The sequence below is a fragment of the Antechinus flavipes genome, chromosome 1 (assembly GCF_016432865.1).
Source record: "Antechinus flavipes isolate AdamAnt ecotype Samford, QLD, Australia chromosome 1, AdamAnt_v2, whole genome shotgun sequence".
NCBI classification, from domain to species: Eukaryota; Metazoa; Chordata; class Mammalia; order Dasyuromorphia; family Dasyuridae; genus Antechinus; species Antechinus flavipes.
In genome coordinates, this window is record NC_067398.1 from 717,118,338 (window position 1) to 717,138,035 (window position 19,698).

At 46.6% G+C, this 19,698-nt stretch overlaps 1 protein-coding gene across 1 annotated transcript in view; it reads left to right on the plus strand.

Moving 5' to 3' along the window:
• Positions 1-4,062: 4,062 nt before the first annotated feature.
• SLC5A1 (solute carrier family 5 member 1) overlaps positions 4,063-19,698 on the plus strand; it is a 63,383-nt gene continuing 47,747 nt past the window's right edge. Inside the window, exons 1-2 of the mRNA XM_051973178.1 lie at positions 4,063-4,308; positions 8,475-8,546. Of these exons, the coding sequence (XP_051829138.1) occupies positions 4,174-4,308; positions 8,475-8,546 (207 nt within the window). The 5' untranslated portion in view covers positions 4,063-4,173. The remainder of the gene's footprint in view (positions 4,309-8,474; positions 8,547-19,698) is intronic.

Genomic DNA, 19,698 nt, shown 5'->3' on the forward strand with positions numbered 1-19,698 from the left:
AAAACAGCTCTGAGGTACCATCTCATACCTCTCAGAAATGACAAATGCTGCAAGGGAGAAGGGAAAATAAGTACACTGATGAATTGTTGGTAATGTGGTGAACTGCTTCAACCATTTTGGAGAACAATACGGAACTATGTCCCAAATGCTATAAAAGTGTATGCCCTTCAACCTGCTACTATATTCTTACAGCAAAGAGATCAAAGAAAAAGGAAAAGGAGCTATATGTTCAAAAATATTTATAGCAACTCTGTGGTGGTGAAGAATTGGAAATTCAAGGGTTGCTCATCAGTTGGGGAATGACTGAACAATATGAGAATATCTTTTATTTTTCAACCCAAGTTGGTTGTAACTGTCACCCTCAGAGGAAGATATGAATTTAATCAATAAACTCAATTCTTGTTTACCTGGATTGATTATTCTCTCTCTTAATTCTCAATAATCCTCAATAAAACTATTCTAATCTACTCTTACTATCCAGGCAAAGACAGTTTGCCAGTGAAAGCACACGACTTAGCTGTGGTATCTGAATGTAATGAAATACTACTGTGCTATAAGAAATGATGAAGAAAAAAAGATGGCAAGACCTGTATGAACTGGTACAAAGTAAAGTAAGAAGAAGTTGGAAAAGCTCATTGTACACAGTGACAGCATTATTGTGACGATGATCAACTATGAAAGACTTATGGGGTCTGATCAAGACAGTTTGAAAGGATTCATGATGAAAAATCCCATCCATCTCCAAAGAGAAAAATGATGAATCCTGAGTGCAATTTGCATATAATCTTCTCAGTTTTTAAAATTTGCCATTTGAGATGCTATAGCTAATATGGAAATATGTTTTGCAGGTATAATTGATGTAGCATTTCCCTTCTCAGCAGGTGGGTGAGGAGCAGGCAGCAGAAAATCTGGAACTCAAAGTTTTATTTATTTATTTATATTTTTTATACCTCTAATTTTTTTTATTATTACTGTAGCTTTTTATTTAAAAGATACATGCATTGATAGTTGCAAATCCTTTTGTTCCAACTTTTCCCCTCCTCCCCACCCTCTCCCCCAGATGGCAGGTTGACCAATACATGTTAAATATGTTAAAGTATATGTTAAATACAATATATGTATACATGTCCAAACAGTTATTTTGCTGTATAAAAAGAATCGGACTCTGAAATAGTGTACACTTAGCCTGTGAAGGAAATAAAAAATGCAGGAGGACAAAAATAGAGGGATTGGGAATTCTATATAGTGGTTCCTAGTCATCTCCCAGAATTCTTTCGCTGGGTGTGGTGGAACTCAAAGTTTTAAAAGAATCGTTAAGAGCTGTGATGATGTGAAGTAGGAAAGGCCTGATCTCAAACCCTCTATGTTTCAGTTGCTTTAACGGTATCTCTCTTGAAGTGTTGCTGCAAGGATCACATGAGACAATAGTTATAAAAAGCACTTAGTGCAATACCTAGCCAATAAAAGGCACTGTATAAATATTTATTCTTCCCTTCTCCCTCAGATTGTTGTGAGGACATAAAGAGATTATATTAAAAATGTTTTTGTTTTAATTTTTTTCTTTTTTAAATAATATTTTATTTTTCCAAATTCAAGTAAAAGATAATTTTCAACATCTACCTTTGTGAAACCTTGTGTTTAAAATTTTTCTCCTTCTCTCTCCTCTCAAGACAGCAAGTAATCTGATATTTTCCTGTCATCTTAGCCAATCTGATAGTTGTGAAGTGTGCCCAGAGTTGTCTTAATTTGCATTTCTCTAATCAATAGTGATTTGCAGCATTTTTTCATATGACTAGAAATGGTCTTTGTCTGAAAAATTGTTTTTTCATCTGCTTTGACCAATTATCACTTGGGGAATGGCTTGTATTCTTATAGATTTGAGTCAATTATCTATATATTTTAGAAATGAGGCCTTTATTGGAAACAATGATTGTAAATCCTCACCCCCACCCCTCCACCCCCACCAGCTTTCTGTTTCCCTTCTAATCTTGGCTGCATTCGTTTTGTTTGCACCAAATTTTTTAAATTTAATGTAATCAAAATCAAATGTGCATTTTATAATATTCTCTGTTCTTCTTTGGCCACAATTTCTCTCTTCTCCACAGATCTGAGAGGTAAACTCTCCCTTATTTTCCTAATTTGCTTATAGTATCATTCACGAACCTATTTCGATGTTATCTTGGTATAGAATGTTAGATGTTGGTCAATGTCTAGTTTCTGTCATACTACTTTCTAGGTTTTTTTTTTTTTTTAAAGCAATTGCTGTCAAATAGTGAGTTCTTACATAACCTCTTGATATTCTTTTAATTGTTTAGATCTAATTTTATGTGTGTGAAAAGTGTCTTTGTAATTGTGTTCATATAGTTTCTGGCTTTGTCTTGGCAGATAGACTCTTAAATATTTTATATTATCTACAGTTATTTTAAGTGGGATTTCTTTTTCTACCTCTTGCTGCTGGGTTTTGTTGGTAACATATAGAATTGTCAATGATTTATGCGAGTTTATTTTATACCTTGCAACTTTATTACAGTTGTTAATTGTTTCTAGTAGTTTTTTAGTTGATTCTTTAGGATTCTTTAGATATACCATGATATCTGCCAAGAGTAATAGTTTTCCCTCCTTCATTACCTACTCTACTTCCTTCATTTTATTCTTCTCTTGCGAATGCTAACATTTCTAGTTCAATATTGAACAACAGTGGTAATATTGGGCAACTTTGTTTCACCCCTGATCTTACTGGGAATGTTTCTAACTTATTCCCATTATATCCAATGCTTGCTGAAGGTTTTAGATAGATGCTACTTATTTGAAGGAAAACCCCATTGATTCCTATATTCTTTAGTGTTTTTTAATAGGAATGAGTGTTGGATTTTGTCAAATGCTTTTTCTGCATCTGTTGAGATAATCACATGAGATTTCTGTTAGTTTGATTACTGATAGTTTTCCTGATTTTGAAGCAGCCCTCCGGGTAAAATCCCACTCCGTCAGAGTGTATTATCCTGGAGCTAAGTTGCTGGACTCTCTTTGCTAATATTTTATTTAAGATTTTTGCATCAATATTCATCAGGGAAATTGGTTTATAATTTATTGGTGTATAATTTTCTTTCAGAGATAATATTTATAAAGTACGCTGGAGATTTGAAAGCATTATATAAACACTAATCTAGAAATGCTTATTATTATTATTATTATTATATAGTTCTTATGGAATGGCAAGGCATTTTTATAAATACGATATTTCTTTGACCCTTACGGTAGCCCTATAAAGTAGATGTTATTTTTCTATCTATTTTACACATGAGGAAACTGAGGCAGACAGAGAGAAAATGACTTATCCCGGATTTGAAGTTCAAGGCTAGCACTCCTCTTTATACTTAACCTGACGGCACTGCCTCAGACGGAATGGATTTCCTCACAAGGGATCAGTGAATGAATGACACAGTAAGAGTTCATATTCGAACCCGCTTTCTCTCCGCCAAAGGCCAGGCTCGCTCTTTTACACGATTCTGCCCATTTGCCACACAGGGAAGGGGACTGGCCCAGAGTCCCGAGGAAGCAAGTCACAGCGTCCAGGGAACGAAGCGGTTTTTCCCTCTGCATTCTGTCCATTTTCACAGCTGTGAAAACTGAGGCCCGTTAGGTCACCAGCCTGCCCACGCTGCTTTCCGAAGGGGGGACCTGAGCCTTCTTGCCCAAGGCCCCCAGGGGCGGCCTGGCCGGGGGTCCCGCGTCAGGAGTGGCCGGCGCTCCTGGGCCCGGGCTCCCCGAGGCCTGGCGGGCGCCCCCCTTCCCTTTCCCCGGGCGCCCCGGCTCCTCCCCGCACCCAGCCTGATACCTGCCCTGCCCCGGCCCTGCCCCGGCCCGGCCTCCGCCTTTCTCGGGATCTCGGGAGCCCGGCACTCGGCTCCACTCAGATCCGCCCTCGAATCCGACGGACTTCTGCCCGGGAAGGCCCCGTTCCTCCTCCCGCCCCCGCCCCGCCCCCCCAGATCCGGAGGGGGCCCCGACTCTCACCTTTGCGGCCACTCCCCAGCTCTGCCCTCCGCCGCCTCCTTGCCCTCCCTCCCCGGGTCGGGGCTGATCATTAACCCGGCCCAGGAGGTAAAAGGAGGCGGCCAGCGGCCCGGGACGCCACGGGACGCTCTGCCTGGCGCACGGGACGGACCTGTCACCATGGACGGCACCTTGAGCCCCAGCGCGCCCGCCGGCACCCCCGCGCCCATACTGCCGTCGGACCGCATCAAGAACGCCGCCGACATCTCCGTCATTGTCATCTACTTCGTGGTGGTCATGGCCGTGGGGCTGTGGGTAAGTGCGGGGCCCCCGCGGGGAGAGCCGGGACAGGGGCTCCACCTGCTGAGCCGGGGGGAGGGGGGATGAAGTAGCCCGGCCAGCCTCGGGACCGGGCTCTGCTTCGGGACGCGACTCTCTCCTTCGGGAGCTCTGACAGCGACGTTCAATGCTCCGTGTTCTAAGCCCTCCCGAGACGCTCTTTTCCGAAGGATCTGACCCTTCCAGCTGGAGTCTGCTCCTGACTTGGGGAGGATTGCCGCACGGGGGGAGGGGGTGCAGGGAGGGAGCAGGGGAGCGCGGAGCAGGGACCGGGCGAACAGAGGGAAGGGAAGCGAGGGCTGCCGGTGCGGTTCCGAAACCTGGGGAAGGAGAGGTCAGGGACAGCTGGAGGGAGGGAGAGTGACTGAGGCGGCGGGAGGGGGGGGAGTAAGAGGCTGTGGGAGGGGGTTCCCGGGGAGGCCCGCTGATGATCCACTCAAGAGCGGGGGAGGACGGGGAAGGGCCACCTATCAGGCTTCATGTGAGGGAGGAGACGGGACGGCTCAGTGAGGGGCGGGGGAGGCGGGACGGCTCGGTGAGGGGGGAGGGGGGACGGGACAGCTCAGGGTGGGGGAGAGGCCCTAAGAGGCTGGGAGACTTAGAGAAGAGGCGGGAAAGGGGCTTGCGCGAGCGCAGGGGCAGCCCCAGCGTTCCCTAAAGGCTCACAGGTGTCTCATATCCAGGGGACAGAGAAGCGGCTCCGGCTGCCAGGCCCTCAGGGTCCTGGGCGTCCCAAGGAAGGGGGGCAGGATTGCCAAGGGCCCGGGGCCCCAGGGGGTCCTAGGTTAGAGGGAGCCCCAGGGGATCTGAGGTTAAATGGGGCCCCAGGGGGTCCAGGAGAGCCAGGGCCCCAGGGGGTCCCAGGAGAGCCAGAGCTCCAGGGGGTCCAGGATAGTCAGGGCCTCAGGGGGTCCCAGGTTAGAGGGGCCCCAGGGGGTCCCAGATGCCTGGCAGCCCTTCAGATACTGGTTCGGAGGGAGGCACTTCTGGGACATGGCACCTAACCAGAGAAACTTGTTCTCAGGGCACACCCAGGGGACAGAGCAGGGGTGGCTCAGGCAGCAGAGCTCTCCAGTGCTCTGTGGTTGGGCGGGTGACGGGGGAGGAGGCAGGAGCCAGTGGGATTCTCTCGCTTCTCTCCCAGAAGACGGGGACTCAAGATTAACTCTTTAGGAGCCCCCAGGACCTCTCAGTGCTGAACTCAGGGTCCCAGTCAGCCAGGGTCCCAGGCTCATTGACTGACTAACTGGTGCGGGGACCTTAGAGGTCACCAAGTGTAACCCCTTCCTTTTACAGCTGGGGAAACCAAGGCGCAGGGAGGTCACGCAATAGTCTGCCTTCTAGCCTGCTCTCCTGGGCATCGTGCTCTCCCCTCATGCTTTCCTCCACTTCTTGAATTCGTTTTAAAATCTCCATTTATTTATTTAATTAAAGAATGAATCATTTTCTCCATTAATGAGCAAACGGACAATGAGGTCGCCTAGGGAGTTAGTGGCCCAGCCAGGAGCGGAGAGGCCGGCTCTGCTCGCCCGGCTCTGCTCGCCCGGCTCCGTGCTCGCCCGGCCTGGGCATCGCAGCTCACGGCCCCCGGGTGGGAAGCTCCGGGCCGGGTTGGAGGCCGGGACCCCATCTTCCAGCCCGTCCCAGGGGACCTCGGTGCCCGGCGGCCCGGCCGATGGCACCCCCCCCCCCGTTCCCCCCGGACGCAGGCTGCTCAGCGGCTCCCCCGCCCCCTCCAGCTCCCGAGGTGTTTCCGCCTTGCCACTGTTCATGCCTCATTAGTGGCCACTTAATCCCCTGATGACCATTGCGGCTTTTATCCCCGCTCATAAACGGCCCGGGCTCGGCCGCCGCCCCGCTTTATGGCCTTCGGGGCCCCCCCTTTTTGCCCGGGGAGCAGAGCAGAGCATCCCGGGAGAGCTGTTATCTCAGCAGCTCTCCCGCGGCGCCCGGCACTGTCCCCGAGCGGCCCGGCCTCTCCCGCCCTCGGCCGCTGACGCTTCCTCCTCTCTGCACATGGGGACGGCCCCTCGGTGCCGGGGACTCTTCCTCAGCCCTGGCTCTCCGGCCGCACGCTGGGTAGATGGTAGATTGCAGCCGGGAGTTACCTTCAAGGCCGCCTCCCCTCCCCCATCTCATTTTACAAGGAAGGAAACTGAGGGCAGAGAAGCTGTGAGGAGAATTGGATAGAGGCCGGGCTTGTTTGAGTTGGGGAAGATACGGGTTCAAATCTCACCTCTGACAATAACCGAGTCAACCTGAACAAGTCACTCTTTGGGGCCACTGGCCTGATGGGCAAAAGGAGCTGGACAGGGGCAGCCGGATGGTGCAGTGGGCAGAGTCAAACCCAGCTTCAGACACAACGCTTCCTAGCTGTGGACCAAAGACTCAGGTCTTCAGCGTTCTAACCACTGAACCACCCAGCTACCTCTCGCTTGGAATCATAATGTTAAGGGCTTAGAGTCTTTGGACGTTAGAATTGTAGACAACAAGAGATGGCTAAGACTTCAGAGAGTGGCCCATTACCTTCAACTAGTATTTTACAGGAGGAGAAACTGAGGCACAGAGAGTTTTTTTTTTTTTTTTTTTTTTTTTTTTTAGTGGCTTGCTTGCTCAAGGTGATTGAGTAGATCCAGGATTCCCAGGCTGGCTTTTCCTAGGCAAGCGCTCTTTCGGCTGCCTTAGGAGGAGGGCAGAGGGAGGAGAACCTGAGGGCCACTGGGGTTGGAAGCTTCACTGGGATGCTGGGCAATGAGGGGAACCAGGCAGGCTGGGGTGGTCCTGGGGAGGAGGCGGCAGCGATGGGAGACGGTGGGAGGGTCTGGCCTGGCAGAGAGATCCGGGAGTCTGCATGAGGGGAGACGAAGGCAGGCCGGAGGAGCCGCTCAGTTAGTCGGTCAGTGAACACGCACTTATTAAGCACTTACTGTGTTCAAGGCCCTGCATTAAGCACTGGAGACAGGCCTTCCTATCAGCAGCTCCCTTGGAAGGAGACAAAGTGAGTAATCGATCTGTAGATCAGTGAGCTCAGAGAAGGGACTAGTTCTGAGAGACTTGGAACGGAGGTCAGAGGTGAGGGCAAACCAGGCAGGGAGCGGTCAGGGCAAAGGCTCAGAGAGGGGAGATAAAGAGAATTCAATTCCACTTAGGTTCACTAATTGCCTTTTCCGTGTGCCAAGCACCTACTGTGTGCCAAGCACAGCCAAGAGCTGGACTTAAAAAGAAAGGCAAGAGCCAAGTCCCTGAGGAGCTCATGGTTGAACGGTGGAGACATTTAAGCAACTATGTACACAGAAGGTGTAGACAGGAGAAACTGGGGACAAGTAGTAGAGACAATTTAGAATTCAGGAGGATTGGAACAGACTGGTAGCCGATGGGATTTCAAGAACAAAGGGCAGGGACAAGGGCAGGGTAGTGCAGTGGTGAGAGACCCTTGGATGAGCCCTCATTGACTGTCTGGTCTTTGCTCAATTCTATTCTCTGCACTTTGATTCATCTGAAAGAGAGTAATCAGTCCTCTTCCCATTACTTTTCCGGAGTTTGATGTGAAGATCAAGTGAGAGATAGATAAAAAGGTGTTTTTTTTTTTTTTTCTGAAGCAATTGTGGTTAAGTGACTTACCCAGGGTCCCACAGCCAGGAAATAAAAAGTTGTTTTGGAAAAGGATCTTGCCGGTGCTTCCAGATTGCAGGCCGGCTCGTCTCGACTCAGCCATTAATCCCAGAGGCTTCTTGGACAAGTGATCCTAAATCTGGGATGTCAGAAGCCTGGCTTTCTTTCTGTCGTTCACCACAGTCCCTGCCAAAACAGCCGGCCCCGGCACAGCCAGAGGCATCTTACCCTTTTCTCTGTCCCACGTTTGCTGGGGCTGGCCACGTCGTTGCCTCCTGGTGACGAGCCCCTGTGCTCGGCCCGGTTAGGCAGCAGACGCAGCTGTCCGGCGTCAGCCCTGGGCCTGAAGCCTTTCTAGCTTGGGGGGCCGTGAGGGCCTGGCTTCCACTAAATGCGCACCGTGAGGGGTCGGAGTAGGATTTTGTGGCCCCAAGATGGGGCGCGACCCGTAATGGGAAGCGGCTGTTCTTTCTGGGGATCTCATCAGATCATCTCCGGTGCCTACTAAGCTTCTGATCTTATCTTTCTAGGCCATGCTGTCCACCAATCGTGGGACCGTGGGAGGCTTCTTCCTGGCAGGCCGGAGTATGGTGTGGTGGCCGGTGAGTGTTACGGAGACGGTCCCTGGTTAAAAAGGACGAGCCCTTCTGGGGGCTGGCCTGTGTTCTGCCCTGTTCTTGTGTTCTGGAGAATCCGTCCGCTTCTTGGCCGGGAAGACATTGTGTCCCTCAAGCCCGACTCCGCTGGGCGCAGCCGAGTCTCAGCCTGGGGGCACGTGTCCTATCCACGGGGGATCACAGGACCCTAGGACTTATTATCAAAAAAGGATTTGTTGATGACTTGGGTTTTTCTATCTCTTTCATTTCTGAATCCGTCCCTTCCTCTCCAGACAAAGAGCTTTCTTTTGTAGCAGAGACACATGCGACAGCCTTCCGTATCCATAACTGCCCCTTTCCCCCCCGCTCCCATCCCCCCTCGCCAATAAAAGGGTGAGCTGCATTTTCTCACATCTTCTCCAAGGTCAATTTTTCTCCCAGGCCGTTGGTGTTTCTTTTTGTTCACATTGTTGCAGTTGGTTCTGTTTACATTTAGCCCGCATCAGTTCATGTAATTCTTCTCCCGGTTCTCTATAATCCTCCATGAGCTACTTCTTCAACAGGGTAATGCTTTGTGCGATTCATCTACCATAACTTGCTTAGCCGTTCCCTAATCAAGGGCATCCAATTTGTTCCCAGCTCTTTGATAACACAGAAAGTACTGTTGTGGTCGTTTTGGTGTATGGGAGGCCTTTCTTTTCTAAAAAAAAAAAAAAAGAAAGAAAGAAAGAAAGAAAGAAAGAAAGGAAGGAAGGAAGAAAGAAAGAAAGAAAGAAAGAAAGAAAGAAAGAAATTGAACAAAATGCCTCCAAAAATATTTCAGTGTATAAAGTCGATCAGAAAGAGGATTAAATATGAAATCATACAGCACTATTATGTACATCTCACTTTTACTATATAATAAATTCAACATATCACTTTCAAATCTGTCCTGCTTATCGGTGTTTCCTTCCGAACTTCTTTCTGTTCCCTTCTGTGCATTTTGGAGAAATGTTCCAACGGCCACTTTTCTTCTCTGTGGATGACTCTGTGCTCAACAGCACAATCATTGAAATCAAAAAGCAGAATCAAGCAAAAAAAAAAAAGTTCTCATATAGGTCATATTGAAAATGTGTTTCTCATTCTGCATCTTAGATCCAACCTTTTCTCTGTCAGGAGGTGGGCAGTTTATGTGACTTTCTTTCTCTTTCCTTCCTCCTTCCTTTCTTCCCTCCCTCCTTTATTTTCGATTTCCCTCCTTCCTTTGTTCCTTCTTTTTCTTCCCTCTTTCCTTCCCTTCTTCTTTCCCTTTATTCCCTTCTTCTTTCCTTTCTTCCTCCCTCCCTCTCTTCCTCCTTCCCTCCCTTCTTCCCTCCCTCCTTCCATTCTTCTCTCTCTCCTTCCCTTCCTTCCCTTCCTTCCTTCCTTCTTTCCTTCCTTCCTTCCTTCCTTCCCTCCCTGTGAAAGAGGTTGAGTCTTGCTATGGTTCTCTTTGATTCCAAGTCCAGTACATCTAGCTAATTGAAACCTAAAGAGATTCAGAAATTTCCTGGGATCAACCAGGTAGTGAGACCACGGTCATGGACTCATAAGTCTGTAAATTTAATATATGGGGAAATCAAGTCCTGGGAAGACCGTGGGTCTATGGATCATGAAGTGGAAGGGATCTCAGAATTCATCAAGTCCAATCCCTCTTGTTTTACAAAGAAACTGAGGTTTATATAGGGGAAGTGAATTATAAAGGGTCACACAGATAGTGATAGAACCAGGGTTCTGTGACCTTAAATCCAGCACTTTTTCTATGATCTCACACTGCAGTATGATTGAATTGGTGATTAGTGTGACATGGGGGAACGCTATTATCCTTTTTTGAGTTGAATTTATGCCCTTTGTTTTTTTTTTTTTTTCTTTTCATACATTGGAGATGTTTCCCAACATTCCCTTCCTGAATCCCAAAGCGCTCCTTGTTTGTTACCCAGAAAACCATCCAAGCAAAACCAGTGGACACGGTGACCGCATAACCCAATAACATATGCAACACTTAGCACCTGTAGCCCCTGCCCTCTTCCTGAAAGGGGGGGGGCATGTTTCATCACCTGTCCACTGCCTTTCATCTGGATTCGGCGGCTAGCTTTGACCCTGACTTTTCCTTTGTACTTGTCCCACTTTCCACCACACCATAGTTACTAATGGCCCTGTCCTCCCCTGTCCCCACCTATTAGATTTAAGAGCCCTAGAAAGTCAAATCTGGAGCATATCTCACTTTAGCTAGGCCCGGGATCTTTCATGCAATAGGGATAAAATAAACATTTACACTCCTCAGTCTTTTTTAAAAATTGCTTTCCTCCAGGGTGTTAATCGTAGTTTTCTCCTCATTTCATCTGCAAAAAGTGTCTTGGATTAGTTTATTGGGGCTGGACCTTGACTGCTCAGCTCTGTTCGTTCCGGAACGAACTCAAAGGTCATCTCAAAGGCTGGGTCTTGACAATGGCAGATTACCCGGAGCGTTCAGCCAGTTCTGGGAAGAAGCCAGTCTGGCCAGAGCCTTGGAGTCAGGAGAACCCAGATGGGGCATCCTTGTGGACGACCCCCGTTACGTGATTGGGCTTTTTTTGTCCCGGGCTGTTGGGAAAGGTTAGCGGGTGCCAGTCCCCCTCCCTCAGTAAGTGACCCTGGGCCCTGGTTTGAACGGAGGGGACTGGAGGAGAGACCCCTTCTGATGCTTAATGTCTGAGTGAGCTCGGGCAAGTCCCTTGAGATTGGTCTCACCTCCCTCATCTGAAAAGAGAGGAAGCGTCCGAAGTCCGAAGTGGGGGAGGAAATGTCATCTCTTCCTTAGCTCCCCACATAGAGGACTCTCTGAGGTCCCTTCCGGTGAACTCACGGGCATGTCGATGTGAAGTGCTGACGGTGTCGCTATTAGGGTCAGGAAAGATGGAGATGTCAGGAGCATCTCCTTGGGCCACATTCACAGCATCTGAGGCAGGATGGGAGTCAGAGGTCCATGGACTCCAACCTCCTCACTTTACAGGTGGGGAAACTTAGGCCTCTGGAGCGTGACTTCTTTGGCTAAGGTACATTGTGAGTCAGTCGCACAGCTGGGTTTCGAACTCAGGTTTTCTGCCTCCTTTCACTCCCCTCACTTCTCCTCTCTAGTCCTGATTTATTAGGCACATTTTTTTTTTAGCACAGACATCTCTAGGCTTCTGTTGCGCCATCCAGTCCTTTTCCCCAATCCTCCGTTTTCTTATCTGCAAAACGAGAGGGCCGGACCACATGAGCTTCAAGGCTCTCTTTGGCCCCATGATTCTGCAAGAGAGAATTTAATAACAGTGTGTCCATTCATCCCTTTTGAATCTTCCTAAGGCTGATTCAGCCCCAATCAGATGATGAGGCGATGGCCGGACATTCATACCCAGAAGCCTTGGCTAAACCAGTTATCTCTCCCCTGCCTTTCTTCCTCCTCCCCCTCTCCTCCCTTCCCCCACCCCAGCGCCCTTCTCATTTAACTTTTAGGAGAAAGAGGAAAATTCCAGGAGAGCAAGTTCAGATCAGGAACTTGGGGGGCAAAGACCCGATACTTCCTTAGGGAGTGGATTAATAGCTTGTTCTATTTCTTTTTCTCCAAAGGGACTAGTTAAGTCATTTAGTTCCTCTTCTGTTAATCTGGGCAATCTATATTTTTGTAGCTATTCCTCCATTTTACTTAGGTTGTCAGATTTATTGGCATAAAATACACGATATTTCCAAAGTAACTTTCACGGGATGTTCCGAGCACCCATTTTTCTCTGGCGCCAAAGAACGTCGGAGCCGGAAGGACTTTAGAATAGAGACAAGATAACGGACCTTTGGCTAAACTAGTTCTATCCCTTCATTCTGCAAACACACAAACTAGAGACTCAGGAACAAGTTTTGTATCCACGAGGATCACATAACATTATATACCACATAACAAGTCTCTCCCAGAGGAACTCACTATTGTAGCTAAGTCAGAGCCGTTGGCTTCCTGTTCTTTCTTCTCATCACATAATCTGGAAGCACTCGGCCCTCAAGGCTGGAACACTCAGCCCTCAAGGCTGGAGGACTCAGCTCTCAAGGCTGAAACACTCAATCCTCAAAGCTGGAGGACTCAGCCCTCAAGTTTGGAACACTCAGCCCTCAAGGCTGAAACACTCAATCCTCAAGGCTGGAGGACTCAGCCCTTAAGGCTGGAACACTCAGTCCTCAAGGCTGAAGGACTCAGCCCTCAAGTTTGGAACACTCAGCCCTCAAGGCTGAAACACTCAATCCTCAAGGCTGGAGGACTCAGCCCTCAAGGCTGAAACACTCAATCCTCAAGGCTGGAGCACTCAGTCCTCAAGGCCAAATTAGTTTTTAGGATTTTTTCTATCACTCACATCTTACTGCAAAATCTGACATCTTTTTTGCTCATCAATAGATATTTATTAAGCACCTACTGTGTGCCGGGTACGGTGCTGTGACCCATGAACATCCATTTAATGTTTATTATGTGCTAGACGCTATGGGAATGAAGCAGAACCTGCCTTTAAGGAGCTCACATACTACCATGATCAAAAAACTCAGTCAAGTAAATAAACACCAAGGAAAATAAGGCGATTTCAAAAGGGTAAAAGTTTTAATAATTGGGAGGATCAGAAAAGAAGGCCATTGAGGAAGTTATCACAATAGTCCCGGTGAGAGACAAAGGTTTGAAAGAGGGCAGAGGCTGCGTGAATGAAGAGCAGGGACAAACGTGGGAGGACAATTGTGGCTGAAATGATTGAAGCAGGTGCACCATAAACTAGTTTCTGTCTGTCTGTCTGTCTGTCTGTCTCTGTCTCTGTCTCTCTGTCTTTCTCTCTGTCTCTCTTTCTCTTTCTGTCTCTGTCTCTGTCTCTCTTTCTCTCTCTGTCTCTCTGTCTCTCTGTGTGTCTCTGAATTTGGCTTGCAGCCTGGCATCCTAGAGTTGGAAGGGACCTTGTCGGCTGTAAGATGCACTGCCTACATTTCCCAGATGAGGACACGGGCCCAGGGAGGTCCCAGAATCTAGCATGGGTCTAGCACTAGTTGACTCTCTTTAAATCTCCCATTTCCCAACTGAGATTCGTGGAAATCAAGCAACCCCCTTTCCCTCCCCCTAGAAACCCATTCCCAAGCCATTGGCTTTTCCCACTGAACCGTATCTCCCTTGGAGACGCTTAACCTTAAGAACAGGAGAATCCCAAAGCGGATCCTTCTGTAAGATGCCTGCCGTCTGCCTTTCTCCCTCCCCGACTAATAATTTTCGGGCCTGACTTTTTATCGGTCCCATTTTCTTATTCCTCGTTAACACATGACCTGTAGTTAAACAGTGAAGGACTTCCCAAGGTAAACCTTGTCCCGGCACCCGATTGGCACCTATGGGAGGCAGAGAGAAGTGGGCTGGGCTGCCCGGCCATGTTTCAGGGGGGTCCCTGGGCTTCACGCTCCCATTTCCTCCCAGAGATTTTCCTTTCCTGTTAACCTTCGTTTCTTACAAGCAAATGATTTGCAGGGGGGAGCAAACAAAGTCAGCCGGGGCCGTGTCAGAGCTTGTGTGTAGGAAGGTGTGACCGAGGGCACCTTCTTCCCTGAGCCCCTGAGGGTGGCTCTGGCCCGGGGGGATCAAAGAGAGGGAAACCATCAAAAACTTTATGAGAGAGTGGAGGAGCATGGGAGCAGAGAGCAGAGAGCAGAGAGGGAGGGTACTTTAGAGATAGATCATCGAATCCAACCGCTTCATTTTACAGGTGAGGGAATAGTGCTGACTTGCTCAAACTCACTCGGTGGGCCTTTAAGTTTCAGAGGAGGGATTTGAACCCAGGGCCGCCAGTTACAAACCCCAGGACATCTACTGTAATATCATGTCTCTCAAATTGGAATATAAATGAGAGGCAACATGCTGAGGTAAAAGAGCTGTGTGTATGTTGTGTCTCCCAATAAACTGGAAGCTCCTCGAGGGGAGGGATAATTTCCCTTTTGCCCTTGTGTTGCGAGTGTTTGGCCCATATTAAGTGCTTAATAAATATGATTGAAAATTAGCAGGGAATAGTTTACCGCTCATATCTTCAGAGAAGGGAGGATTTTATGACCAAACAAGAAATAGAGAACATTATGATATACAGAATAGAGAATTTTGATTACATTAAATGAAAAGTTTTCATAACAGAACTAAGGCAGTCAAGATTAGAAGGGAGGCAGAAAGCTGGGAAACAATTTTTCCAGTGAGTGTTTTGGGCAAAGGTCTCATTTCTAAATATATATAGAGAATGGGATCAAATGTACAAGAATACAAGTCATTTTCCCCATTGATACATGATCAAAGGATATAAAAAGACAATTTTCAGGTGAAGAAATTACAGCCATCTAAAGTCTTATAAAAATGCTCTAAATCACTATTGATTAGAGAAATGCAAATTAAAACAACTCTGAATACCACTTCAAAACTATCGGATTGGCTAAGATACAGGAAAAGATAATGATGAATGTTGGAGGGGATGTGGGAAAACTGGGACGCTGATGCATTGTTAGTAGAGTTGTGAACTGATCCAGCCATTTTGGAGAGAAATTTGGAACTATGCCCAAAGGGCTATCAAATTGGGGATACCTTTTGATTCGACAGTGCTACTACTGGGTCTTTATCCTAAAGAGATCATGTTGGTTGTTGTCCTTTGTTCTCAAAGAAAACCAAAACGATATCACTGTGGCAGAATCAAGTGGCTGATTAGAACAACAGGATATCGGAATGCTCTCACAGGCCGGACATAAATAGTCCCTATGAACAATTTGGGTGAATTCCACATCTCGTGTTTCTTCTGAGCTAATTTAATTCTTCTTTGCTCATAGAGCACAGTCCCTTCTGTGACGAGAGCACGCCATGCCGGGTGGTCTTAGGCCAGTGTCTCCCATGTCATACAATCAATTCTAAAATTCTTAAGAGACCTTCAGAGTCCTTGTATCATTTTTCCTGGCTGCCAAATGAGCTCTTGCCCTGTGGGAATTTCCACAAAATAGTCATTGTTGGCAAGCATGCATTTGCCCATCAGTTGAGGAATGGCTAAATAAGTTATGGCATATGGATGTAATGGAATATTATTGTTCTAGAAGAAATGATCAGCAGCTGATTTCAGAAAAAGCCTGGAAAGACATGAACGGATGCTGGGTGAAGTGAGCAGAATGAGGAAAACACTGTATACAGTAATAGAAAAATTGCGTGATAATCAACTAGGATAGACTTAGCTCTTCTCTACAATAGAGTGATCCAAGACAATTCCAATAGACGTGGGATGGAAAATTGTGTCCACGTCCAGAGAGAGAACTGTGGAGACTGAAGGAGATCAAAACGTACTATTTTCATCTTTTGTTTTATTTTGTTTTGTTTTCTTTCTCGTGATTTTTCCTTTTTCTTCTGATTTTTCTTCTCCAACACGAATTATATGGAAATGTTAAAAACGATTGTACGTATTTAACTTGCCATCTTGAGGAGGTAAGGGAGGGAGGAAGAAAAAAAAAGCTTTGGGACTGAAAATCTTACAAAGATGAATGTTGAAAACTATCTTTATATGTAATTGAAAAAGTAATATTCAATAGCATATATATATATTATACTATATAATAGTATATATTAAAATAAAATTTAAAAAAACATTGGCTGATGGGAAAAAAAAAGTTAGGCAGGCTAAGAGTTTGAGTCTTAACTGTGGGACTTTGGCGAAGACCCTTTCTCCACTGGCGAGACTTACATGAACTGATGCTAAGTGAGATGAGCAGAACCAGGAGATCATCATACACTTCGACAACGATATTGTATGAGGATGTATTCTGATGGAAGTGGATTTCTATGACAAAGAGACCTAACTGAGTTTCAAGGGATCAGGAAGATGAGTGTAATTATTTTTGTACTGACAACTTCGTTGAGGGTGCTGTAAAAAAAGCACTTTGTAAATGTAACTGGGCTACATATGTAGCCCATACAATTGTGGGCTACAAAATTTCCTACGAGGGGAATTGTGGGGATGGTGAGAGCAGGAGTTTGAGAGGTAGAATAAATATAAAGAATGATGCAAATAAATTTAAATAGTTAAAGACAAAGAAGCTGGGGAAGAGAAAACTAGCAGTTAAAGGAAAAGGATGAGAGCTCTCTGGGAGGGCACTTTGGACACGAGATGTTAAAATAATGGTACTTTGGACTTGGGAGACTGGAAAGATGGTAATATCTTTATCAGAAGTGGGGAAGGTTGGAAGAAGAAGGGATTTGGGGAGGGATGAAGGTGATGAGTTCTTTTTTTGGACACGTTGAGTTTGGGCAACTGGTGATGTGCAATTGAAGCTCAGGAGAGATGGCTATATAAATAAGAGAATTATTAGCATAGAAATGATGATTAAACTCAAGACTTTAAAGCATCATTTCTGACTCTCATCAAAGAGTTGGACCATAGAGGCTGAGACAGATTGTCAACATATCAGTTTGATTCTTTGAACAAATGAATGAATGAAAAAGAAAAACCATTTATCTCTTACTCTGTGCTGAGAACTGAGACTATCAATATAAAAACTAGGCTGTCCCTGGGGGCTCAGAATGCTTATGTTTAACTTTTTTTTTTTTTTTTTGGTTGTGTTCAACTCTTGGGGTTTCCTTGTTGGAGAAACCAGTGATTTGCCATTTCTTTCTTCAGCTCGTTTTACAGATGAGGAAACTGAGTCAAGTAGGGTTAAGTGACTTATCCAGAGTCACACAGTTAGGAAGTATCTGAGACTAGATTTAAACTCAGGAAGATGAGACCTGATTCTTTGTGCCATGGTACCATCTAATTCTCCTCAAAGAGCTTGTGGATTGAATGGAAAGAAAGCCATGTATATTAATAGGGGAGATAGGAAAAGACTTTCCCTATTATCAGCTTTATAGGTTTCATTTTCAGAGGACTGTTGCACAGAAAGATAAAATAGAACTGTTTGAAATTGAATATAAATATTGGGATTTAAACATTGGTGGACAGTCCCAGTAGTAGAGCAGCCAACAGGGTTGACAGGCGCCTCGTCCTGTTCCCAATGGCCATGATTTCTTTCAGGTCTCTATAATTTGAGAGCTTTTCATTCCAGGTAGCCTGGTGGTTGGCGTAGTGACATCTCTTAAAAACTGGGTCCTAAAGTTTTTGTGGGGACAATTTATATATAGTTCAGGCCTCCCTTCCTTGGTGGAATTCTTTCGGATTGTAGGAAAGTATGGGGGAATTTGTCATGTATTTGTTCCTGAAAATGGAGAGCCCCTGCTGTGTCATTCTCACCAGGTCACATCTGGCTGGTTGGGCGGCAGTTTCTCCCTTTTCTTGCAGTCTGGACTGGTCTCTAAATATGGACTTCTTAAGGAGAGCCCTTTTGAAATTGCTGGTGGCAATGAGCTGGTCTTGAATCTTAATAGTCATTGTCATCATCTAACTCCTCCTCCTTCCCTCTCCCCTCCTCCTCTTCTTCCTCTTCCTCTTCCTCTTTCTTTCCCTTCCTCCTCCTCCCCTCTTTCCTTCTCCTCTTCTTCCTCTTCCTCTTTCTTTCCTCTCTTCCTCCTTTTGTCTTTCTTTCTCCTCTTTTTCCTCCTTCTTCTTTCTCTTCCTTCCTCTTTCTTTCTTTCCCCTCCTCCTCCTTCCCTCTCTCCTTCTCCTCTTCTTTCTCTTCCTCTTCCTCCCTTTCTCTCCTCTTCCTTCCTCTTTCTTTCCCTTCCTCCTCCTTCCCTCTCCCCTCCTCCTCTTCTTCCTCTTCCTCTTCCCCTCCTTCTCTTCCTCCTTCTTTCTTCCTTATTTTTTCTCCTCTTTCTTCCTCTTTCTTTCCCTTCCTCCTCCTCCCCTCTTTCCTTCTTCTCTTCTTCCTCCTCCTTCTCTTTCCCTCCTTTTCTCTCCTCTTTCCTCTCTTTACCCTCTTTCCCCTTCCCTCTTTCCTTCTCTTCTTTCTCCTCTTTTTCCTTCCTTTTCTTCCCTTCCTCCTTTTCTCTTCCTCTTTTTCTTTCCTCTTCCATCCTCTTTCTTTCCCCTCTTTCTCTTTCCCTCTTTCCTTCTCCTCCTCTCCCTCCCTTTCCTCCTCCTAAACTTTTTCTTAAGCTGTTCTTTGTTCACCCACAGCTTGGGGTTTCTCTGCTTTCAGGCAAGCCCTCTGTTTCCTTTTCCCAAGAAATGACAGGGGGCCGAGGGGTGCCAGTAGATTTAAGACTCTGGGTTCTTCTCTGGCTCGGGGGACATATCAAGTTTCCCCTGTGGAAGGGAAGTTAAGAGGCAGCCAGGATATGAAGTTCTTCTCTTCTCGTGGCTAATCCATCTGGGAAAGCAAGACAGAAGTGGGGATGGTGGGGGTCAGCCGGAAGGACATGGGAAGTGGGGTCTTTAAGGGGCCCCCGACATGATATCACACAGATCCTTCAGTCCAAGGTTTTTACCCAACAATAGTTTAATCCCTGCAGGTTTCTCCCTGGGCCTGAAGCCTAGGGGATTAGGGCGAGGATGGTGACAGCAGAAGACTGTAGCTGCCAGGGTGGGGAGGCTGGTTCCCCAGGGTTTTGTAAGAGGATTCTCCAGGCGGGAATTGTTCTGGCCGACAAAGAAGCTGCATCAGCCTTTCGGGTTCCGCTCACCACTTGGTGGATTAAGGTAGAAATGCTCTCCCGGGCAGTCATGGGCTTTGAAGTTTCACCGAGGTTCCTGTGAGTCCCTAGCTATCCAAAGGTTACCTGTTCACTTAGTTTTCATGTCTGGCTCTTCATGACCCTATTGGGAGATTTCCTGGCAGAGGAACTGCAGTGCCATTTCCTTATAGCACGGAGAGCTGAAAGAATCTTTTATAGATCATTTGATCCAAGAGAGCCAAATTTCTACTTGATCCTAAAATAAATTCAGAGCGGGATAGTCCGAGAACTGAGGTTTACAGAAGCTAACTGAGTTAGTTAGTTAGTTAGATCTAGAACTTAATCCTTCTTCTTCTAGGATGGGGCTTTCCCCCCTCCCATTTAACAGAGAAAAAAATGGAGGCCCAGAGAGTATAGATTTCTCCAGTGCCCAGAGCTGAAACTAGGGTGGTACGGTTAGGACTTTGTCCCAAGGCACCAAAATGTGTTGTTGTTTTCAGTCGCGTCCAACTCTTCATGATCCCATTTGGGCAGAGATACTGGAGTGTTTTGCCA